The 21,573-nt window shown below is 40.1% G+C and overlaps 1 protein-coding gene and 1 long non-coding RNA gene across 4 annotated transcripts in view; one reads left to right on the forward strand and one right to left on the reverse strand.

The window, feature by feature from the left end:
- Positions 1 to 250: 250 nt before the first annotated feature.
- LOC143690760 (uncharacterized) lies at positions 251 to 15,969 on the reverse strand. The gene is made up of 6 exons (XR_013179173.1): positions 15,619 to 15,969; positions 11,937 to 12,062; positions 9,636 to 9,742; positions 7,512 to 7,614; positions 6,112 to 6,221; positions 251 to 4,644 (listed from the first exon to the last, which is right to left on the reverse strand). It is a non-coding gene; the product is annotated as an uncharacterized LOC143690760 (long non-coding RNA).
- A 64-nt stretch (positions 15,970 to 16,033) lies between these two features.
- Positions 16,034 to 21,573, forward strand: part of NTPCR (nucleoside-triphosphatase, cancer-related) — a 46,691-nt gene continuing 41,151 nt past the window's right edge. For 2 of the 3 annotated variants that reach the window (XM_077168350.1, XM_077168353.1), the window contains exon 1: positions 16,034 to 16,129. In XM_077168350.1, the coding sequence (XP_077024465.1) occupies positions 16,096 to 16,129 (34 nt within the window). In that variant the 5' untranslated portion in view covers positions 16,034 to 16,095. Of the gene's footprint in view, positions 16,168 to 21,573 lie in introns of all 3 variants that reach the window. The other variant, XM_077168352.1, reaches the window with a different exon arrangement.

The raw sequence follows: 21,573 nt of genomic DNA on the forward strand, positions 1-21,573 counted from the left end.
TGTGAGTGATTGATGGGCCCTTTATGAAGGCTCTGGCTTCTTATTCACCCAGGGCCTGGTATGATCTCCTAAAGCACCCTCACATGATGCACCGAGATGACCTGAAGATAGTTGTCGAACAACTTTCTATCAGAACCACATTACAAAACCACATAACTGGGTGGGCCACGGTGGCTCAGCAGGCAAGAATGCTTGCCTGCCATGCCAGAGGACCTGGGTTCGATTCCTGGTGCCTGCCCATGTTAAAAAAAAAAAAAATGCTGAGTTTTAAGGGTGGGCCGCAGTGGCTCAGTGGCAGAGTTCTTGCCTGCCATGCCAGAGACTTGGGTTCGTTTCCCAGTGCCAGCCCATATAATTAAAAAAAAAAAAAGACCACATAACTGACCATTGTCAGTTAACTGACCATTAATTTTGGATTAATTTTTGCATAATTATAATTATCTTGCAAATAGCATGATTATATTGCACTGAATTTCTGTTTCAAATGTCATTTTAGTTAAATGTAAACATTTTTACAAATTTTGCAATATTTTGTAGTCGTCTTTACTACTCTTCCTCTAACTTACTCTGCTCCAGCCACACTGGCCTCTTTCCCACTCCTGCAAATATGCCTCAAAGATGTTACATTTACTATTCCTTCTGCCGGAAATGCTTTTCCATTGAATGTCTACATGGTTTGCTCCCTGGCTTTCTTCAGATCTTTACTCAATGTCTACCCATCCAAAATTATAACCCTTCCTTCCAAACTTTCTTGCCCCTCCCTTGTTTTATTCTTATTACTTATCACTATCAAAAATGTTTATTTTTATTTGTTGATTTATTGTCTGAAACCCCATTAGAATGTGAGCTTTATGGGTGTGGAGAATTTTGTCTGTGTTAACTAGTGCTCTATCTCTAGCATATGGAACAGAGTGTGCTCAATAAATACATGTTTTTAAAAATTTTTTATTATGGTGAATTTAACATATATATGGAAATGGATATAATAGTATAATGAGCCCCTGTGAATCCATTGCCTGGCTTCTATAGTTATACTGTGGTAGGAGAGAATAGTAGGAGATGGTTCTAAAATAATGCAATATTTTAAACAAATCAAAATTAAAAATAAAAAGACAAACAATAACAATAAAGTACTGCAATATTTTAAAAAATGTTTACATTTAGCAAATTAAAATTTAAGCACAAAAATTCATTACAATAAAATTACGCTATTTATTAGATAAGTATAAGATGAAATCCTGTTTAACCATATCCATATTCAAACCCCATTCAAATGACTTCAAAGTAAATTCTAGATATCATATCATTTCATCCATAAGTATTTAATTACAAACCTCTTTATAACAACTATATCATTTTCAATTTAAAAATTGACCCTAATTCTCAATATCATTAAATGCCTAGTGAGTGTTACAATTTCTAATTGTCATTATTTTTTTACAGTTTCTATGGAGGGGTTGGTTGTTCATTTAAATAAAAACTCATATAAGGTTAATACACTGAGATTGTTTGACACATATTTTAAGTCTCTTTTAATTTCCATCTCTCTTTTCTTTCCTTACAATTTCTTTTCTTAAAAAAACACAAGATTATCTGTCTTGTAGAGTTTTCCATAATCTGAGTATTGCTGATTGCATGCTGGTGTGGTTTAACATGTTTTTTGGTTTTGTTCTCTGTTTTAGTTTGCTAATGCTGCTAGAATGCAATACACCAAAAATGGAATGGCTCTTATAAAGAGGATTTATTAAGCTACAAGTTTACAGTTCTAAGGCCATAAAAATGTCCAAACTAAGGCAACCAGAAAAAGATACCTTGACTCAAGTAAAAAGGCCTTTGGTATCTAAAACACTTTTGTCAGCTGGGAAGGCACATGGTTGGCATCTACTGGTCCTTTGGCTTCTGGTTTCAAACAGCTTCCCTGGGGATGTTTTCTTTCTGCATCTCCACACATCTCTTTGACAGCTCTGAGCTTTTTCCAAAATGGTTCCCTCTTAAAGGGCACCAGTAAGCAGATTAAGGTCCATCTTGAACGGGTGGAGACATATCTCCATGGACACCACCTAATCAAAAGGTTCCATCCATAATTGGGTGGGCCATGTCTCTGTGGAAACAACTTAGTCAAAAAGATCCAACCCACACTTGAGTGGGTCACATTTCCATGGAGACAACCCTATCAAACAGTCCCATTCTAAATAATAGATCTGCCTCCACAGGATTGGATTAGGAAAAAGAACATGGCTTTTCTGGGATATACAACAGCCTCAAACTAGCACATCCTCTGGTTTTGACATTTCTTTCATATTGGTAGTTGGTTGGATCTAGAGTCTCAATAACTATTTGCTACATGAATGAATGAATAAAACCCTGTTTGGCAGTTCTTCAATGTACAGTATACCTGAAACCTAAAGATGTTGTCTCATACACTCCAGAGATTTGAGCGGCTATGTATATAATCATGTATGTATAAACGTGTGTGGTGTGTGTGATGGTGAGCATGTAAAGTGAATGGATTAAAAGCCACGTTTTAATCCTAATCCTATTTTGTAAAGGCAACCATTTCTTCTAATCCTTATTCAGTGCTGTATGTTAATTACTGTATGTAATTAGATCCTCTTCCTAGAGATGTAACTTAGGGAGTCATATCTTGATTTGATCTTGATGTGATCTTGAGTGATCAAGAGTGGCTGTTAAAATGGATTAGGTGGAGATGTGTCTCCACCCATTCGGGTGGTCTTGATTAATTTACTGGAATCCTATAAAAGAGATGACAAGAGAAAAAGCCAAACAATTCAGAGAGAGCAGAGTAGAACGACATAGCCACAAGAAGCAGAGTCCACCAGCCAGCAACTTTTGGAGGTGAAGAAGGAAAATGCCTCCCAGGGAGCTTCATGAAACAGGAAGCCAGAACAGGAAGCTAGCAGATGGTGCCATATTTGCCATGTGCCCTTCCAGATGAGAGAGAAACAATGACTGTGTTCTCCATGTGCCTTCTCACTTGAGAGAGAAACCTTGAACTTCATCAGCCTTCTTGAACCAAGGTATCTTTCCCTGGATGCCTTAGATTGGACATTTCTATAGACTTGTTTTAATTGGGACATTTTCTTGGCCTTAGAACTGTAAACTAGCAATGAATTAAATTCCCCTTTTTAAAAGCCACTCTGTTTCTGGTATATTGCATTCCGGCAGCTAGCAAACTAGAACAATACTTGTTGCAGAAAACATGAAGGACAGAAAAACACCCAAGATACGGATGAAAATCACCCATAATTCAACTATGGAGAGATAATCAATTTCTGATATTTCAATTATTCATCTTGTAGTCTCCTTCTGTGTATACATAATACTTACATCTATATTTTAAAATTGATTCTGTTTTTAAAATTTTTACATATTTTCCTAGGCTCATTAAAATTCTCCATAACCAGAATTTTTACTGGCTACTTAAGAACATAATATTCTATTAGTATAGCTTGATCATAATTTATCTAACTGTACACTTATTTTTGGGATGTTTAAATAACTTCCTTTTTTTACCCTAATTAATAGTAAGAATGTGAAAATATTTGTTCATAAATATTTGGCATGGCTCTCCTTGAATATTTTGAGACTAACCCTGCCTTTCTACTTCGGGCTGGGTCTGCAGACACTCAAATTGCTGAAAAGAGAAAAATTCAGTCAATCTCCTGATTAGCTTGGTGCTACATAGATATTGGCTAAATTTCCTTTCATTTGTAACCATTTTTTAACATTAATAGATATCTTAAGCTTTAGGCTTTGCTTTTCCTTCTCATAAATACACCTCAAAAACTGAATTTGAGAGGGAGCCAACAGAGGCTTTCTAGTTTAAATTCCTTTTGTTGACAATGAGGACCCAGGGTGTAGTTAGTGGCAGGACACACTTAAGGTTGCCAGGCATAGCAAATAAAAATATAGAACACCCAATTAAATTAGAATTTTTTTAAGTGTAAGCACATCCCAAATACTACATGGGATATCCTTATACTAAAGATTATTCATCATTTATGTGTATTTTTCTAGCAATGCTGGGCACGCTGGAAACCCAGGACTCCTATCCTAGGCAGTGACTGGCCTGCTGTTCCTGAAATCCCCATGGGGACTATAGGAAAAATGATTTTTTCTTAGTACGCTGTATGGCGGGGTCTGTTTCATTATTTTTCCACGTGAGTATCCTCTTATTGCAGCCCTGTTTGTTGAATTTTTGTTCGTTTTTTGTTTGTTTTGCTTGATTGTTTGTTTGGAGAAGTGCATGCACCCAGAATCAAACCTGGAATTGAACCCGGGTCTCCCGCTCAGTAGGTGAGAATTCTACCACAAACTACCCTTGCACCCTTGGAAATATGATTTTATAACCTGAAAACTTTAGTTTTATTCAAGTGTTGGTGGGAGCTAGTGTCCTCATTTCCATGTTTCTCCAGAACCATTAAGGAAAAGAAAACAGTGGCTTTCTTTATTCCTTAAATTGTTGTGAAGAGTCAATTATTGAGGCCTTCCTCCAAGGAGCTCGTGGCCATGCAGAGTGGAGGCAGCAGAAGGCATTGACAGGCCAGTGTTCCAGGGCTGCAGCAGCACTGACTTCCCTATCCTGGAGCAACCACCCAGGGTCTAAGCCAGGAAAAGCAGCAGCTGCAACAGCAGAGTTTTAAAAGAGGTGAAATATGTGTACACACATATGCATGAGACAGAGAGGGAGTATGTAAGCAAGAGTCGACCCCATCTCATTGTGCATCTTCTGTGCCGTGTGTAAACTCACAGCTCTTATTGCTTTCCCCATGCAGTACACAGAGCTCATTTTTAAAGGATTGTGGTTATGCCAAACAATTCCTCTATAACAGACATTTTCAGGGCAATTACGGAGGCACAGGGACTAATGGATCTAAAGACACCACAATGCATTTGGATTTCTGCAAAGCACTTGGTAATCAAATAGTGAAATGAAATTAAATCATCAAGTCATGCTTTAGAACAGGCCATATGATGTCCTTACTTTCCCTAATGCTGTGTGTTTTGGGGGAATTAGAGCTTTATATTCCTGGCTGTGCCCAAATCCCACAAGACTGTATGTGTGTTTTGGGGCAGTGGAGGGGATTGAATATGTGAATTTACAAGTATTACTCATAATTTGGAGAATACTAAATATAATGGTTCAAATTAACTCATTTTTCCACCACTCATCCACATCACTGTTAATGTTTTTGGATTATTCTATCTGATCATTTTTATACATCTATTTTTAATTTAATGTATATGATAATCACATTGCACATGTAACATACCATGCTATTCCTTTCACTCTACATTACTTCATAATTATTTTTCCATTCTATCAGTTAAATTTTTTTCTGACTACAAAGGACTTAAGCAACATAGAGATTTTATGATCTCATATACTCAGAGGCAGGGTTGGCTTTGGATGGGTGTGATTCAGTGGCTCAAACAATGACAAGAAACTGGTTTCTTTTATGCCTCTATTCCAGCTTCTGCAATGCCACCTTCTTCTTGAGCTCTATATGGTTTATTAAGAGATTATGGAAGGTGGAATAACCAGGCTGAGAGAATATGCAGCCAAGAATCATGCAGTTGAGCTAGCCTGGTCCAGCCACCAAGGCTGCTGCTGCAAAGCCCTAGACACAATTCTGGACACAGAAGGTTCTTCTAGGACCCAATGGCTGCAACCGCTGTGACCACCAACCTGACGATGCCCATGTCCCTGTGGCTTTGCATCAACAGCACCTAATTCAGACCAAGGACAGTTGTACCTGACTGATGCAGCCTTTTCCTGAGCTGCAAAGGAAGCTAGAAAAGCATCTGGCATTTTCAGCTTCACTGGAAAAAGGTGAATTTTGCCTCCTACAAAGTCTTCTAAAGTGAGAAATCCCCCAAACCTATAAAAGGGTTTAGATGCTGGGCAGCTAAAATGAACATCAATTTTTAAATCTATTTTGTAATGCTTTTGTGAAAAAAGAAACAATGCTTGTGAAAGCTTAGCACATATGGTGCCTGGCACAAAGGAAGTGAGCTTTATAAGTTTGAGTATTGCTGTAATGTGAGGAGGAGAAGGAGAAATTTCTACTTAAGGAAGAGTAAACTTACAAATCTGACATCTCTACACAGCAAGGAGAGGGAAGGCATCCGAGGGTGTGGCAGGGGTCACCATCTGCCCCAGGTGCAGGCCATCCGATCAAATCATTTGATGAAATACCCTTTTAGAAGTATACGGAATAGAGGAAGAGGTTAAACAGTACCATGGGGATTCAGTTAGCAAAACCCAGACTGTGAAAAACTGTACATGGTACAAAAACTGCAGGTAAAAAAATAAGAGATAGATGGGATTCTTTATATCAATGAGTTAAGAAATGTATTAATGTATTAACTATTTGCAATACATGAACTTTGTTTGGAGTCTACACTAACGAAAATAATTAATAAGACGATTAGGGAAATTGCAACACTAGATATATAAGGTAAGAAATTATTAATATTTTAGGTGTGGTAATGGTATTGCGGTTGTGTTTTTAAAAGTATCCTAATATTTTAGAAATGAATACTGAAATATTTATCAATAGAATGATATATGTCTGATATTTTGTTTTAAAAAATTCAGTGGGGGTTTTGGAGGACAGTAGGGAGAGGATAGAGATGAAACAAGATCAAACATGAGTAGATAATTGTTGAAGTTGGGTTTGGGTCCAAGAGGTTTATGGTTCTATTTATACTTTTGTGTATGTTCAGAATGGTCCATGGTAACACATTTAGAAAAAATATATAAGGAAAAAGAAAAAGTACCTGGAGTTGTAATAAAACAAGTGTGAGAAGCAGGTTCAGTTCTCAGAGGCTGCTCATGGGGAAAAAAAAAAGTGTGAGAAGCGTTTTTAAGAGGAATATACGACCTAAGAGAAAGATGCAATTATGTATTTGTTCCACATTCCAGGTACCCAGAAACTCTAGGACACAATAACACTAGCTGATTACCTAGAGCTTTATACTTTTTAAAGCATCTTCATAAAATGTCTCACTTCATTCCTATAGCACAGCTAAGTGTAATGTAAGGGAGGAATAATTATTTTTATTTTTCAGTTAAGGGCACTGAGGCCCAAAGAAGTTAAAGTTGAACAACTTGTCTAAGGTAAAATGACAATCTGATCGTAGCCCAGCAAACTGCACTCCTAGTTCAAGGCTCTTTCCATGTCTCCAAAGGTATATTCCTACAGGAAGCAGCCTGAATCGCAGTTGTCCCTCATGCTCCTGTGGCAGGGTGGGAAGGTGAGATGAAAGGCGTTGGCTTTGCTTATCCACTGGGGAATATCTTGCTCTGCTTGATAAGTGCAGGCTGTTTCCTAAACTACCAAACCCCAGATTCCACAGAGTGGTAGAGGATCTGCTTATCTGGGGTGGTGTGCTATGTTTGGGTGTGCATGGGATGTAGGGACCAGAAACCAATCCAGCACTTGAATAGTACAATTTTTCTCAGGGCACTGTCACACTCAATAGACCTGTTCTTTTCATGTCTTCTTCTGTCCCCGGCTCCCTTACCAATCCAGTGTGCATATTTGGGAGAGGTAATCACACATTTAGTCAGAACCTGAGCTGAGGCAACTGTAAGAAAGGAACAAAAGAGGACTAAGGACAAGTCTGCATCTTCCAGATATCTATGTTAGAAGTCTCTAGTTGGTGTTGTTTCGTAAAGACAAAGAAGGAACACATGTCACTTTAACCAGGCCTGTGGGGTGTCCTATCAGGAGCTCCTGAGTCATCCCTCTAAAGACTCTTCCCCAGTCCTTAATTGTAGTAGCCAGTTTTCCAGGACAAGAACTCCAACAAAAGCCCTTCTTAGATAGAACTACCATCCTTTGATTTTTTGCAAAAGCTAAAAAATCTCTCCTGGTTCGCCTTCCCTCCCCGTCCTCACCCATGCAAATGATACATTCTCCAAGCCCCACCTTCTCCCAACCCCCTTCTCTAACCAGTCCAGTCTTTATGATCTCTTTTCTTCTGCCTAACATGCTACAGTATTGATTTTACATAGATCTTATTTGTATAATTATTAATTACATTGTGTGTGTTGGTGTTGTATTTTTAGGGCAGATAAGTATTTTTAGGGCAAAGGCTTTGTTCTAAATGTCTTTTGTTGTAGAAATGTGTGTTGTAGAAATGATACATATGATCAATATTGTTGATGATGCTGAAGTTACGTTTCCTCAGAATGCTGATGATTTAGCATATGTGTGGTAGGCTGCTATTATTCATTTGTGTTTCTTTTCAAAATGTCTTTATGACAAAGGGGGATTTTGAAAATATCCCACTGAAAAGTAAACTACTGAGTTTAGGAATCCATTTATTTAGCAAGTATCAAGTGAACATCTAGATGCTAGGGATATAGTGGTGAATATACCACATCCAGTTCCCTCTCTTATGAAGTTTTCATGCTAGCAGAGTTGTTAAATGAGTTTAACTAATTAATCATTCAATTACAATTATAAGTGAAATGAACTAGAAGTTCAGGAAGATAATGAAGCCTCTATCAGGGACACTAGATACATTATGGGAGGTTCGGAATGATGAATAAATGTTAACTAAGGGAATATGAAGAGGGAGAGAGACTTCAAAGCAGTAGAAACAGCATGTGCAAAGGCCCTGCGATAGAAGTTGATTTCCCCTGATCATGTGAGAACATTTTGCATCTCTTCCATATTCTGCAGAACACCTAGGAACTTCAAAGTCGGGCCTGTATGACAATGCCGTCATTTCAACTGTGCTGCACCATGGTGATGTAAGTACATTTTTATTATCTTGCTTAGCTACATCCTAGGCAGGACAGCTTAGGACCCAACTATCCTCAGCATTGTTTTTTAGGGGAGAAGAGGGCCAAAGAACAAGGAAGAGTACCAATTCTCTGCTGGAAGAGAGAGACTGCTATCGTCTGTCTTCTATATGACAATCTGCTCTCACACTGGAGTGACAAAATCAACGATTCAGAATTTTTGTTTCACTAGCCAGTATGTTCATGGCAGAGAAGGAAAGAATGTGCCTTCAAATGCCCCATGTTATTTATTAGTCTGCCACAAATCAGTGCTTCACATAGCCGCCCCATGGGGTTTCAGACCACACAGTGCTAGAAGGGGATTATGAAGTTTGACCTGGGAAAGGAATCAATGTATACTGCCCCTCTGGGAAGACTAATGATGTACAATAAAATGAAAAGTGAATTATTCTTAAAGTTTCCCCATAATTTTCAGCCAGCAGACCCTTTATAAACTTGTCAGGCTGATGGAGCTGAAACTCATCCCCTTAATTAGGAATATAAGAGAGGACAAGAGGAGGCATTGAGGAATGCCATACTCCTATGGGGATGAATAAGGCTAATTAAAACCAACAGCCTACTCTGCCTGCACTACATTGTGCAAACAATTCTGGTGATGATTTATGCTGAGTAAATTAAAAAGCAATTAGCTTCCCCTACAGATGATTTATAGGAAAAGACAATGAACCCTGGATAAATGCTGTTGAGTTTATACCCAAATCAGAAGGGACTGGCTGTGAGTTCAGGGCTGGGATTCTGATTTGGCTTCAGCACGTGGGCAAAGGCAATGTCCACCCAACACCACACCCAGAGTTACCTGCCAGGGGTGAGACAGCAAGGCTTGCTTGGTCTGATTTGCTCAGGAATCTTCAAGTTAGCTCTTCCATTAGGACGTGAGTGATAGTAATTATTATCCTGGAGCCCCTGGGGATGAAGTTGAGATTAAAACCGGAGAGAGAGAGAGAGAGAGTCACTCTATTATCTCTGTTCTCCTACTATCGTAAGGGGTAGTTCAGAGCTCTTATCACACTCTAATATGATTTTGGTTTCCTCAGAAGAGGGAAGAGTGACAAATGGACATCTGCAGTTCTCATGTGACCCTTCTCACTCTGTGACATAGCCCATGATCTACTTTCAGGACAAAAGTTAGAAAGCTGCATTAGTGAGTAGAAGTGCAGTGTAGAGTTTGAAAGAACAGATTCTAGTGCTGAAATGCCACACACACACATATATATGTCTGGGGGAAAACCCCTTAATACAGAGAGCTGTTCCTTGGTTTCTCCATCTCTGTAATGAAGTTTTTTGTGAGGATTAAAGAAGTTAAAATAATTTATAAAGCTCAAAACAGAGGCTGGCACAGAGTATGCACTATAGAAATGTCAGCTATTATCATTTATTAAATATGCCCAAGTATTAAAAGGTTGGTGACTAAAATACAATGCCAACTCTTTCACTAGCAATTTTTATTCAATAATGGAGTTTCTTCCTCACAGAGCTTAGTAAAGTTATTTTCATTTTGAATGAAACAAAGCTGTAGCTCCTGGACATTTTAACTTTTAAAATGTGAACCTCAGGTATAAAAGGCTGCTCACCAGTGTTTTTGACTGTCTTAGTCTTCTCAGGACAGATGCTATTTTAAATTAATCTTTGATCCCTAGTATTTACCAGTGTGTAGAACAAAAATAGGGGAAAGAATGATTGAAGGCAGGCAAGCAAGCAAGCAGGAAGGAAGGAAGGAAGGAAGGAAGGGACAGAAGGAAAGAACGATATATTACACAAGCAGCTCTCTTTATATCAGCTGTTGAGTATTCATAAGATGAGGTGAGTTTTGGTTCCTGTTCATCAGAGGCAGGTTCAAACTAGAATAAGTGTCATATTATTCTGCAAACAATAGTTTCTCCACTGATGGGACTCGAGTAGAACAAATGAATATGAACCTGAACAAAACACAGCTGCACAATGTTGCATTCCTGATGAAATGACTTTAAACTCAAACAGAAGCTCTGCAGATAGGCATCCGTTCCCCCCCCCCTCTCTTAGCTTGTCCCTGGCAGATCACTCATAACTTTGTTTACTCATTTGATAAACAGTTGACAAGCTCAGAATTCCCTTCATTTTTGCTGGTTCACCGTCCTCTGTCATGGAAACCTGCAGTGATTTGATTGACTCTCATCTGATAACGGCCACACTTTTTAAAGTGCACGCAACACATCCAAAGGAGTGGCCCCAGAATGCAGTCCAGGGCTAAAGACACTGAGCAGTCAAATGGCTAGCTTCTACTTCCAGTTCTCTCAGGGACCCTGAATGGAAGGCAGAGCTTCAGCAAAACTCTCCTTTCCCCATCCATGTACCCAAGCACGGTACTCACAGATGTGGAACAATTGGTCAAATGAGACAGAATGTTTAAAAATATTTCCCAAATCCATAAATCTACACATAAACACACATAATTATTGCTCCATTAAATATAGTACTTTTACAATAATTCAAACCTGTAAATAAAAAAGAAACTTCACTATAGAAACTCTGTAAGAGTTAAATTAAAACCAGTACGTTATTTGCTTAAAAACTATAAGCAAAGTGGATCATTAAATTTAATGTATACTATAGCTTGGGTTTTGAGAGCACCAAATGTGGGTTCAAATCCCACCTAAAGTATCTCCTAATTTTATGACTTTGGTTGGGCAGGTCACTCAGGTTTGATTTAATTATCTACAAACTGTGGGGGCGGAGGGCGGCTCTACCATGCAGGGTTTATAAGAATTCAGTAGGATAATATATATAATATATTATATATAATAAGTATAATTACTACATATAATTAAATATATATATATATAATATATATTTCATTCACAGGAGATCTACTTTAAGATGTGGTAGTTCTAAAACATGTTCACAAATTCTTTGACACTTATCCAATTGAAAAATGGTATCTATATCCCCAATATCATTTCCAACAAAAGGAGGCAAGTGCCAGGGCCTGGGACTGGAGCTGGCCTAGAAGGTTCTAGGGAAGGGATGCAGGTAAGTGTGCCTGTGCTAATGCCTAGGTAGTGTATTCATTTTCTACTGATGCATCAAAAATTACCACAAACTTAACAGCTTAAAATAATACCTATTTTTTTTAGCTCAGAGTCCGTAGGTCGGAAGCCTAGGCACAGTGTGGCTGGGTTCTCTGCTGTGGTTATCATCACAGGCTAACATCAAGGTGTTGGCTGGGTTGAGTTCTTGTCTAGGGGCTCTGAGGAAAAAAAAAGAAATCCCCTTTCAAGCTCATTCTTGTTGATGGGAGAATTCAGTTCCTTGTGATTGTAAGACGGAGATCCCTATGTCCTTGCTGGCTGTCACTTGACTCTCACATCCTAGAGTTCACCCATATTGCCACAGGGCCCTCTCCAACTGTCAGCCAGCAATAGTGCCTTGAATCCTTCTGTGACCTGCCAGAGAAAACTCTGCTTTTTAAAGGGTTTGCATGATTAGCTCAGACATCTCTGGATGAACTCCCTAAGGTCAATTTAATGTCATGAGATAACCTAATCACAGGAGTAAAATCCATCATATTCACAGCTTCCTGAGGACTCTTTGAAAAAATTAAGTTATAAAATGCCAACCTCTGCTCAAAACTCTCCAGTGGCTTTTCAGGTCATTTACAGTAAAAGCCAGAATCTTCACCATAGTCTATAAGGCCTGAAGGATCTCATCTCAGCTCCTCTGTCTCTCTCTCTTCTGCTGTGTTCCAGCCACTCTGGGTTGCTTCTGGCCCCCCCATAGGCCAAGCAGCCCTAACTCCGGGCACTCATACCTGCTGTTCCCTCTCTCTAGAGTGTCTTCCCTCACACAACTACTAGGCTCCTCTCTTTCAGATCTGTGCTCAGATAATATCTTCTCAGTGATGTTTCTCTGTTCATCCTTTATAAAACAGCACACACTCATCCCTTTTCATCCCCCATCCTTTTAGTGTTCTTCCAAGGCCTTATCACTACATTGCATTCCGTACATTGACTTGTCTATTTGTTATGTCTCCCTCACTAGAACATAAGCTATTCCAGGGCAAAGACTTTGTTCTGTATACTGCTGAATCCCTACAGCCTAGAACACTGTTACCTGCTGTGCATAAAGAGATGATTAACACACCTTCTTTAGAATTTAAAATTTTTTTAGATTCTTTAGATCCTTACCTTTTGAGGAATTCACAGTTGGGTGGCAGGAGAAAAGGCAGATGTAAACAGATTCTCACTCTATTACAATGGTGGTGGGTGCTATAAAGCAAGGCTGAGGGAATATTCCTTAGGCGTCAGGAGGATGGGAAAAGCCTTCCCAGAGGAGTGACAACTGAGCCTGTCTTGGATGATGCATAGACTGGTGAGTATGGGAGGGGAAACCTCTCAGGAACCCCCTCACCAACCCCTATCCTCTGCTCCAGTCACATTGGCTGGTGCCGATTCTCAAATCTTGAGTAGCACGAGGGTAAGCGGTTGGGAAGAAGAAGAGGTAAAATAAAACTCCTGGGATTATGTGTTGCTGACCTAGGCTGACTCATGCACTTTCTCTGAACCAATCTGGGGAGAGAGACGGGGCACTCTCAATGGCCAGGCTTGGGTCATGTGCTCACTCTAGAAAAGGGGATGGGAGAAGAGATCAATTCCCCCCAGTCACAGGGTCTGAGCAAGGGGCATGGGTGCGTTTAGGAGCTATTTCCAGAAAAAGAAATGCATGCTGGGTTGCCAAAATACCATATGTTCATCACATTTGGCTTTCTTTCCACTTTTGTATTTTCACATCCTTATTGTTCTGTCCTGAGTTTTCCTGTAGTCAGGATCTACCCATACTACGTGTCAGAACCATTGTCTCAGCCAGGCCAGGAAGATAAGCTGGGTGCCAGGAAGGCAGGGGCTGGGTGAGGGGGTTATATCCAGGCATTCAGTGCAGGAAGAGGGGAAGGGAGAAGCATCCTTACTTCTGTTGTGACCTGTGTGCCTGGCACCCAGGAATGAACACTGTTCTGATCTGCACCAAGTTTGGGATCCAAAGTAACAATAGCTCCCCCCCAAACAAAAACAAAAACAAAAACAAACCCTCCCCTCAAACTTCAGGTACAGAATATGTTAAATAAACTTTCTTGGTCACACCACCAAGACTATTTCTTCAGGAAAAAAAGATTCCATATCCAGAATAATGAGCTTATAATGAATTATCAGCACTTAACCTAACTGTAAGAAGGCAAGTGCTTGTTTACCCTGATAAAACCATTTCTTTTGCTTCTCAATTACTGCCCTATCCTTTAACTGTAGGGTGATCAAGCACATTCTGGTTTTCCCTGGACTGGGGAAGTTCCTGGGGCATGGGGGGAGTTTTAGAACTCAAGACAGTCCTGGGAAAAGGGAAGCTATAAAAATGACAACAAAAACAATCAAAAACTTGCTTTGTTTTGGGGTTTTGGAATTCTGTAACTATACAAAAGATACTGTAGGGATGTATTTGCAAAGGCCTTTAATACAAAACTGGACTGCAGCTTATCAAAAGAAAGGCTGCACCCAGGTGCTGCAGGAAGAAAGAATAGAAATCACCTATTCACTTGTTCTTCAGTTAGACCTTTGTTGGATAATAAACAAAAATTGGATCCAGCAAAGTACTTTAATATGCTATTTATTTTATAACGGTCTTCCTATGACACCCTCTTTTAAATTAATCTTAATAAAGTATGTAATCTCCATTGTTATTATTATATATTTCCTCTTTAATCTATAGAGGAAACTACAAATCTAAAGTGTTCAGATAACGAATTATCATCAAGTAAACACATCCATGTGACCATCAATCAAAGGAGTAGTTTTTGATGGAAAAGTTTCCTTCTTTTCTCTCAGACATTAATTCTGTATATCTGGATTCTATATATGCCTTGAGCTTATACATAGCTCAAACTGATGACTGCTAGTTCCAGGTATAGCTTCAACAGAGTAATTCAACTTCTGGCAAGCCTTGCAAATCCAAACTAATTTTCATTGACAGAAATGGTTACATAACCAACATTTAAAATGTATTAATTTTTATTTTAAAAAGAGTATACATGATTACGTTCTCCCTTTCATTCTTTTGGAAGCTACTTCTATGGGTTCATTTTGTTACATCAGCTGTTCACTGATCCCAATTTTCATGTAGATGGAAGTTAAATCTAGGTATAAGGCCCTAAGTTGTAAGTAATGCAATTTGCTGTGATCATCAAAGAAACGTGTGACTCATAAAATTGCAGAAATCGTGGTGAGAGATACAACAAGTTTGCCTTTTTTTTTTTTTTTAGATGATTCCTTTTTAAGCCGGAAGAAATTATGAGGCCTCCCAACTGGTGTCTCAGGCTAAAGGGAGTCCAGGAGGTCCGTGTGTGGGCACAAACTAATTAAGCACTCGCTGAAACTGCTTCCTCAGCTAGGATGGAGAATGATTGATCACAAGTTAAAATGTACACGTTAGAGTGAAAGAATTTGCAGGTAAATCCGGCCCTAGGCCATTGCCCCTTTATTTCGCTGGCTCACACACTTCAAGTTGTTCAAGTAGGGAGGAAGGGGTCAAGTTTCTTAGAGACTAAAGCCGCTTAATTTTTGCTGGAGATCCTACGGCTGATGCTTGCGTTGGTGGTTAACATTCATTGTATGGTGGTAAAAGGGGAACTATGGCTTCATATACTTGGCTAGGAAGGGAAGCCCGCCTATACCAGTGGTTCTCAACTGATGGATGTGACAAACTGCGGGGAAGCTTAAGAAAACAAACAGAAGCCCCAGACACAGATGCTCTGGACTCACCCAAAAGCAACGAATCAGAATCTCTACAGGAGGAACACATTTAAAACTCCCCAGGTGCATCTATTCTGCAGGGACAGCTGAGAGCACTGGGCAACTAGTTCAAACCGTAGCAACGTCTTGGTGCGAGGATGGGCCTCTGGGGCCCAAACGAGGCCTTGGGAGAGTTCAGCACGTCGGTCGGAGTTCAGCTGCAAATATCGGGCAACGATGCTCAAGTGGAGACGTTCCAACGCACATGTTCCCCTGTAAACACCCCATCTAAACCCCAGCGCCGAGGAATGGGGATCCTGAGGGGACCGGACCACCACACCGGCTTGTCCCCAGAGGTGGCTGCGGCCGCAGACATCCGGGAACGGGAGGCTGAGTGGCTGAAGGCGCATGCGCGGAACCGAGGGGCGGAGCTTCCGGCGGGCGGGGGCGGGGCCTGCGGGGACGCCGGCGCCCGGGACGGCGACCGCGAGCGCGACCCAGACTGGCATGGCCCGACACGTGTTCCTGACGGGGCCGCCAGGTAACCCCGCCGCAGGCCCACGGCGCTGCCGCCACCAGGTGCTGGGGCCGACCTGGCACGGTGGGGCCAGCTCCTCCTGCCAGAATCTCCGCCCCCCCGGAGGCCGCGGTGGTGGGGACTCGTAGGGTGCAGGCGGCCGCTTGTCCTCCGAGCCCGGGCCTGGGCGTCCGGGGGGCGGGATCCGGCCACTCTCCGGGACGGAGCCGTGGCGTCCAGCGCCGTAACGGCCTCCTTTACAAGGTCCCGGAGTAAAAATGGAAAATGCGCTAGTCTGGAGTCTACGTATCTCTTCTCAGGGGGGAAAAAGTTTCAAAATACATAAAATCTTTGGGGTTAGAAATGAAGCCTATTTGAGAAAAATACCAAGATGTAGTAATGTATCTGTTTCTTTATGAAGGTATTAAATAGCAGGATCTAGCAGCAGGAGTAATACTGACGTTTTGAAGTTGTGATGTGGGCAAAATATATTTCAAAACAACCTGCAACAACTGATGCGATACAAGTGCCCTGTTGCTGTTAGTACTTGCAGGCACTGCCAGTACCGTGGCTTCCGGCCTCCATTCATAGTGAAAGGAAATGCTGAATTTTAGGGAGAAGATAGTGAAACTAAAGATGTAACCTTTTTTTCCCACCCAAGTCTACTCACCCTCCGAATTTCCTCCACGGATGAAGTCTCCGGGTTGAGAAGGTTTGGCACTTACAGGAACCCCTTTCAGACGTCTTTGCCTGTCCCTTCCTAAGCCTGGGTCACTGGACAAATCCCTCAATTTTTGTGGGCTGTGGAGTTCTCATTTGTGATATGGGATACTGTGAAGTCAAATGAGATAATGTTGGAGGAAAGCATTTATAAATCGAGATGCTGTACACATGTTTCAGATGTTCTAGGAATAGAGGCAAAATTAGGGTGGCAGCATCAGACAGACCAAGGGAGATGGGCTTAGAGTAGGGAAAGTGATTTCTACTGCTTTTTTGCGAGGCAAGTCTAATTTTGAAAGTTATCTGTGGGTTCAGACATAAAAGTTTCTAATCCTGAACCCTCTAGCTTCATTTTCATGATTCTGTTTAGCCTTAAATAGCAGTGGTTACGCTTAATAGTGCCGACTTTGGAATTTTATTTTTACCAGGCAATAGGAGAAATTTCTAACATTGGTTTGAGAAATTTCTAATATTCAAAAGAATTTCCTAAAATCGCAAGGATATTTTGTCTTCTGAAAGTTGATTTGTAAATGCATTATTTGAAGCTCGTAATGTAATTTTCTGAACAGGCTGGCCCCAGGACATCTGTGTGTTTCCTAAGGAAGGTGATCCATTATTGATGGTACTCCTCTGAGGTCTGGAGGTGGGATAAGAGACAGAGTCTGGCTGAACTGACACTAGTTCTTTCTTCAGTTTTTGTTTTTATAAAAGTTTTATGTACACATAGCTGGAAGACTCAAATAATTCTTCAGTATAGCTCTCTTGAATCTGTCTTCATACCCACCTACCTTCTGTTTCTGCCCATCTCCTAATGCAGTTATAGTACAATTTTTATTAGCTCAATAGTTAGTGTTTATATATGATTATGTAAAAGCAGAGCCATGTGGTACCATAATTTTTTCTCATTTTATGCACAACTTCCTTCTCCCCATAGTTATTGTCTCTTGTTTTTCATTGGCTTAGTATTTTTTCAGTTCCATCCCAAATTCTGCCCATGTCTAAAAAATCTTAATAACATGTGCAGACTGTTAAGTAATATAGCTTCTCAACCAGTCAATTGTTGCACCTGCCCTTAGTGTACCAGCCATTTCCTCTTGATACTGAGCATTTCCCACGATTCCAGCTGTCAGCACCTGTGTCCCATCTCAGACGGCCTTCCTTGGTCACCAGAGCTTACTGCACACAGGGCAGGTTGAAAGGGCCAGGGAATTCGTGAATGACAGATGGAAGTAACTGGACAGGTACTCCACTTCCTTACCCTTCAGAGGGGATAACTGAGTCATGTGTCTTAAACTGTCTCTTAGGGTTCCCCAGTGAGAGTCACCTCCAGCCACCCACACTGGAAACTTGCCTGGTAACATGCTTTGTGCTGGCTTCCTTCCCTTCCCTACTTGTTTACTTCCCTACCATTGTTTCTTGGGGTCACTTCCCAAATTGAATTACTTGTACTTGAATCTCTGTCTTGGGGTCTGCTTGTGGGAGAACCAGAACTAAAATAATTCTGGAGGCTTGTGGCTTGCTCTTGTCCTTTGTACTTGATGTGTGGCTGTCCTCTGGGGATGTCCTTCAGCCCTGGCCACTTCTCAGCCAGTGTAGACAGTGGTGGGGTAGCAAGTTAATGAAGGTGAAAAAATAACTTAAATATTTCCAGCCTCTGAGAAGAAAAGGGACTTGACCGAGCCTCTTCTAGCTTTACTGTGTTCCACTTAAACTACAGGTCCCTACAGGATCTCCTTTGTGAATAGGAATGATGAAAGTTGCTCCATTTTGTCTTTTTCAAAATGTAAATAGCATTGCTTTTCTTAAAATAAGAGTAATACACACTATAAAAAAACAAGAGTGTTAAAGAAGAAAGCGACAATCACATGGAATTCCAACATATAGAAATAAGCGCTGTAAACCTTTTTCTATGTTCTTGACATTTTCTTTTGTAGACACATACATACATCATCTTTTTAAAAAACTATAATGGAATAAAGTCTTCTGTTTCTTACCCTGTTTTTTTTTGCATATATTTGCATATGTTGTGGTCATTTTTCCACATTAGTAAATGTAGGGAAACAGTACTCGTTTTCATGGTTGCATGGTATCCTTGAGTACTTATGTACTATTTATATACATGGTACCATAATTTAACCATTCCTTTACTGATGAATGTTGAGGTTGTTTTCAATATTTTGCTATTATGAAGACTGCAACAAATGTCCTATTTCATACTTCTTTGTACTGTTGTCAGATTATTTGCTGAAGATAAATTTCTGGCCATGGGATTGATGGGTCCTGTGGTATACATTGACATGTACAATTAAATTGCCCATTGGATATTTCCAAGTTTTAAGGAGCACACAGCCCTTTTGATTGACTCAATGAAGGGAGGCATCTATGGAAAACATAAGCAGCTGGAAGAATAATAGTGAATGCTCCAGCTACTTATTAGATCACTGTAGCCATGAAAGCTCAACTCTTTTGACTATGTATTGAGAATAGCATTCCAAACTGGGGAAACATTTCTTTTAGTATACTTCAGTTTCAACAGAAGCCTTTTCTGTTGTACAGAAAAAAGGTTCTACCCAACCAAAGAAGGTATCCACAAATACTAGGAGGTATCTATAATTTCCCCTGGCCGTTGATGTGATGGTAAAATATAATTTTGAATTCTCCCCCAGTTCCATTCCCCTTATTCATATGCCTTTGCAGATGGAGAGGGTCCCACCTTTGGGTTATTTTCAGGCAATTTTGGGCCAGTTTTTTAATTATCTTATGCATTGTTGAGCCAACACTGAAATTTTGTAGCCATTGGTACAAGGTGTCCCTCCTATAATGTGTTCCCATATGCAAATGTGTGATAAACCCTTTCCAAGTTAATGGCTTATCCTTTCCTTTAGGGCCTCATACAAAGGTTTGGCTGTAAGTCTAGGATTTGGGATCCAGATATAGCAAAATCCATCCATTCCTAGAACCCCCCGAATCTGCCTTTTGTTGGTTGGTACAGCTACTCTAGCTAATGTGTCTGTGCTATCTGGCAGCACATTCCTTTGCCTGTATATTTCAAGACAGTTTGTGGGCCTTTTTCTTAGCGACCTTTCCTTGCCAGGAAGTTCAGCATCAAGACAGTATTCTCATATAAAGCTTCCTTGGTGGTACTCGCAATCAGGATATTATCTGCATATTATAATAAAATCCCTAAATCCGTAGTTAACATTTCTTCAAATATAAATGGGGCAATTTTAAATCACTGTAAGAGCACAGTTCAACAATATTGTTGTTTTATATTACTCCTGAGATCTTCCCATTAAAGGCAAACAATTCTTGAGATTCTGAACTCAGGTGTAAAAGAGAAAGCATCTTTTAAATCTTTTTTTCTTTGCTATTGGCAAAAGTTCCCTGATAGAGGGTAAGGAGGGGTAAGGTTTTGGTACCACTGGATGAATATCTTCCATTATTTGATTAATGACTCTAAGTTTTCTACAAACTAGTACTTGTTAGCACTAGGTTTTTGAAATTACACAATAGGATTGTTTTATGCGGATTGGCAAGATTGAATCAACTGATATTGAAGCTGTTCAGTTTTTGATGCCTTCACTTGCATGCCTTTTTAGAAGATACTGTTTTAAATTAGGAGTCTTTGCACCAGGGTGGAGTTATACCTGAGCTGGTGTTCAGGCCACACTGCTGGTCTCATGTTCTTCAGGATAGCATCAGGGATTCTGGGTTGTATTTCTCTGTCCAGTTTTACCAAGGTGACGTGAAAATCACAAAAATCTCAAAAGTTATTTTCTCTCATGAGAAAGCTACTCATACAATACAGTGACTGCTACTGTAGATGATGTAATATGGTTAATGGTACAAGTATAAGAATGTTCATTAATGAATTATAACAAATGTATGACACCCATACCAGGTGTTAGTAATATGATGATGTATGGGAAAAATGCCCCTAGTGTAAACTATGGAGGATAGTGAATAGTACCATTTTAATCTGTCATCAATTATAACAAAGGTAACTACTGTTAAAAATAGTATAATTATAAAACATGCTATTAATCAATTGTAACAGATGCTCGATAGCAATGCAAGCTGTTGGTGATGGGGTGGAGTATGATAATCCTGAATGTTATGCCTGACTGCTCTGTAAACTCACATCTTCTCTAATAAAACAATTTAAAAAAAAAATTACCCATCAGAAAAGTAGTACCAAATTACAAGCCCATCAATGTCCCTTGATTGTATTAAACTGATTCTTCAGTGGCTTTCCTAAAGCGACTGTTATTGAAGGACAGATCTGCAGTTAGAACCTCATCATCATATACTCTACACAGTGTTCTTCCGACCACAGGGAGCATGTGGCTGGAATCCTTGGGTTGCTTTTCATGTGAAAGAAAGACCAGATGCCCTTGTTTGTTAGTGGGAAGTTTGTAGGAAAGATACATTAAATAAGAATAACAGATCTTTTTGTTTGATTGTTTTGTATACTGTGTGGTGGGGGTCACATTTCATTCTTTTACCAGGTGAGCATCCCTTTATTGCAGCACCATTTATTGAATTTTTGTTTGGTTTTTTGTTTGCTTGGTTTTTTGGGGAAGTGCGTGGGCTTGGAATCAAACCCAGGTCTACCGCATGGCAGGCGAGAATTCTACCACTGAACTACTCTTGCACCCCCCTCAACAGATCGTATTTTATTTCAAGGAAGCTTAAAAGATTCCTGAGGAACTATGGCCGACTCTGTAGGTAGCCATGTAAATAATATG

This window comes from Tamandua tetradactyla, chromosome 7 (assembly GCF_023851605.1).
Source record: "Tamandua tetradactyla isolate mTamTet1 chromosome 7, mTamTet1.pri, whole genome shotgun sequence".
Classification (NCBI taxonomy): domain Eukaryota; kingdom Metazoa; phylum Chordata; class Mammalia; order Pilosa; family Myrmecophagidae; genus Tamandua; species Tamandua tetradactyla.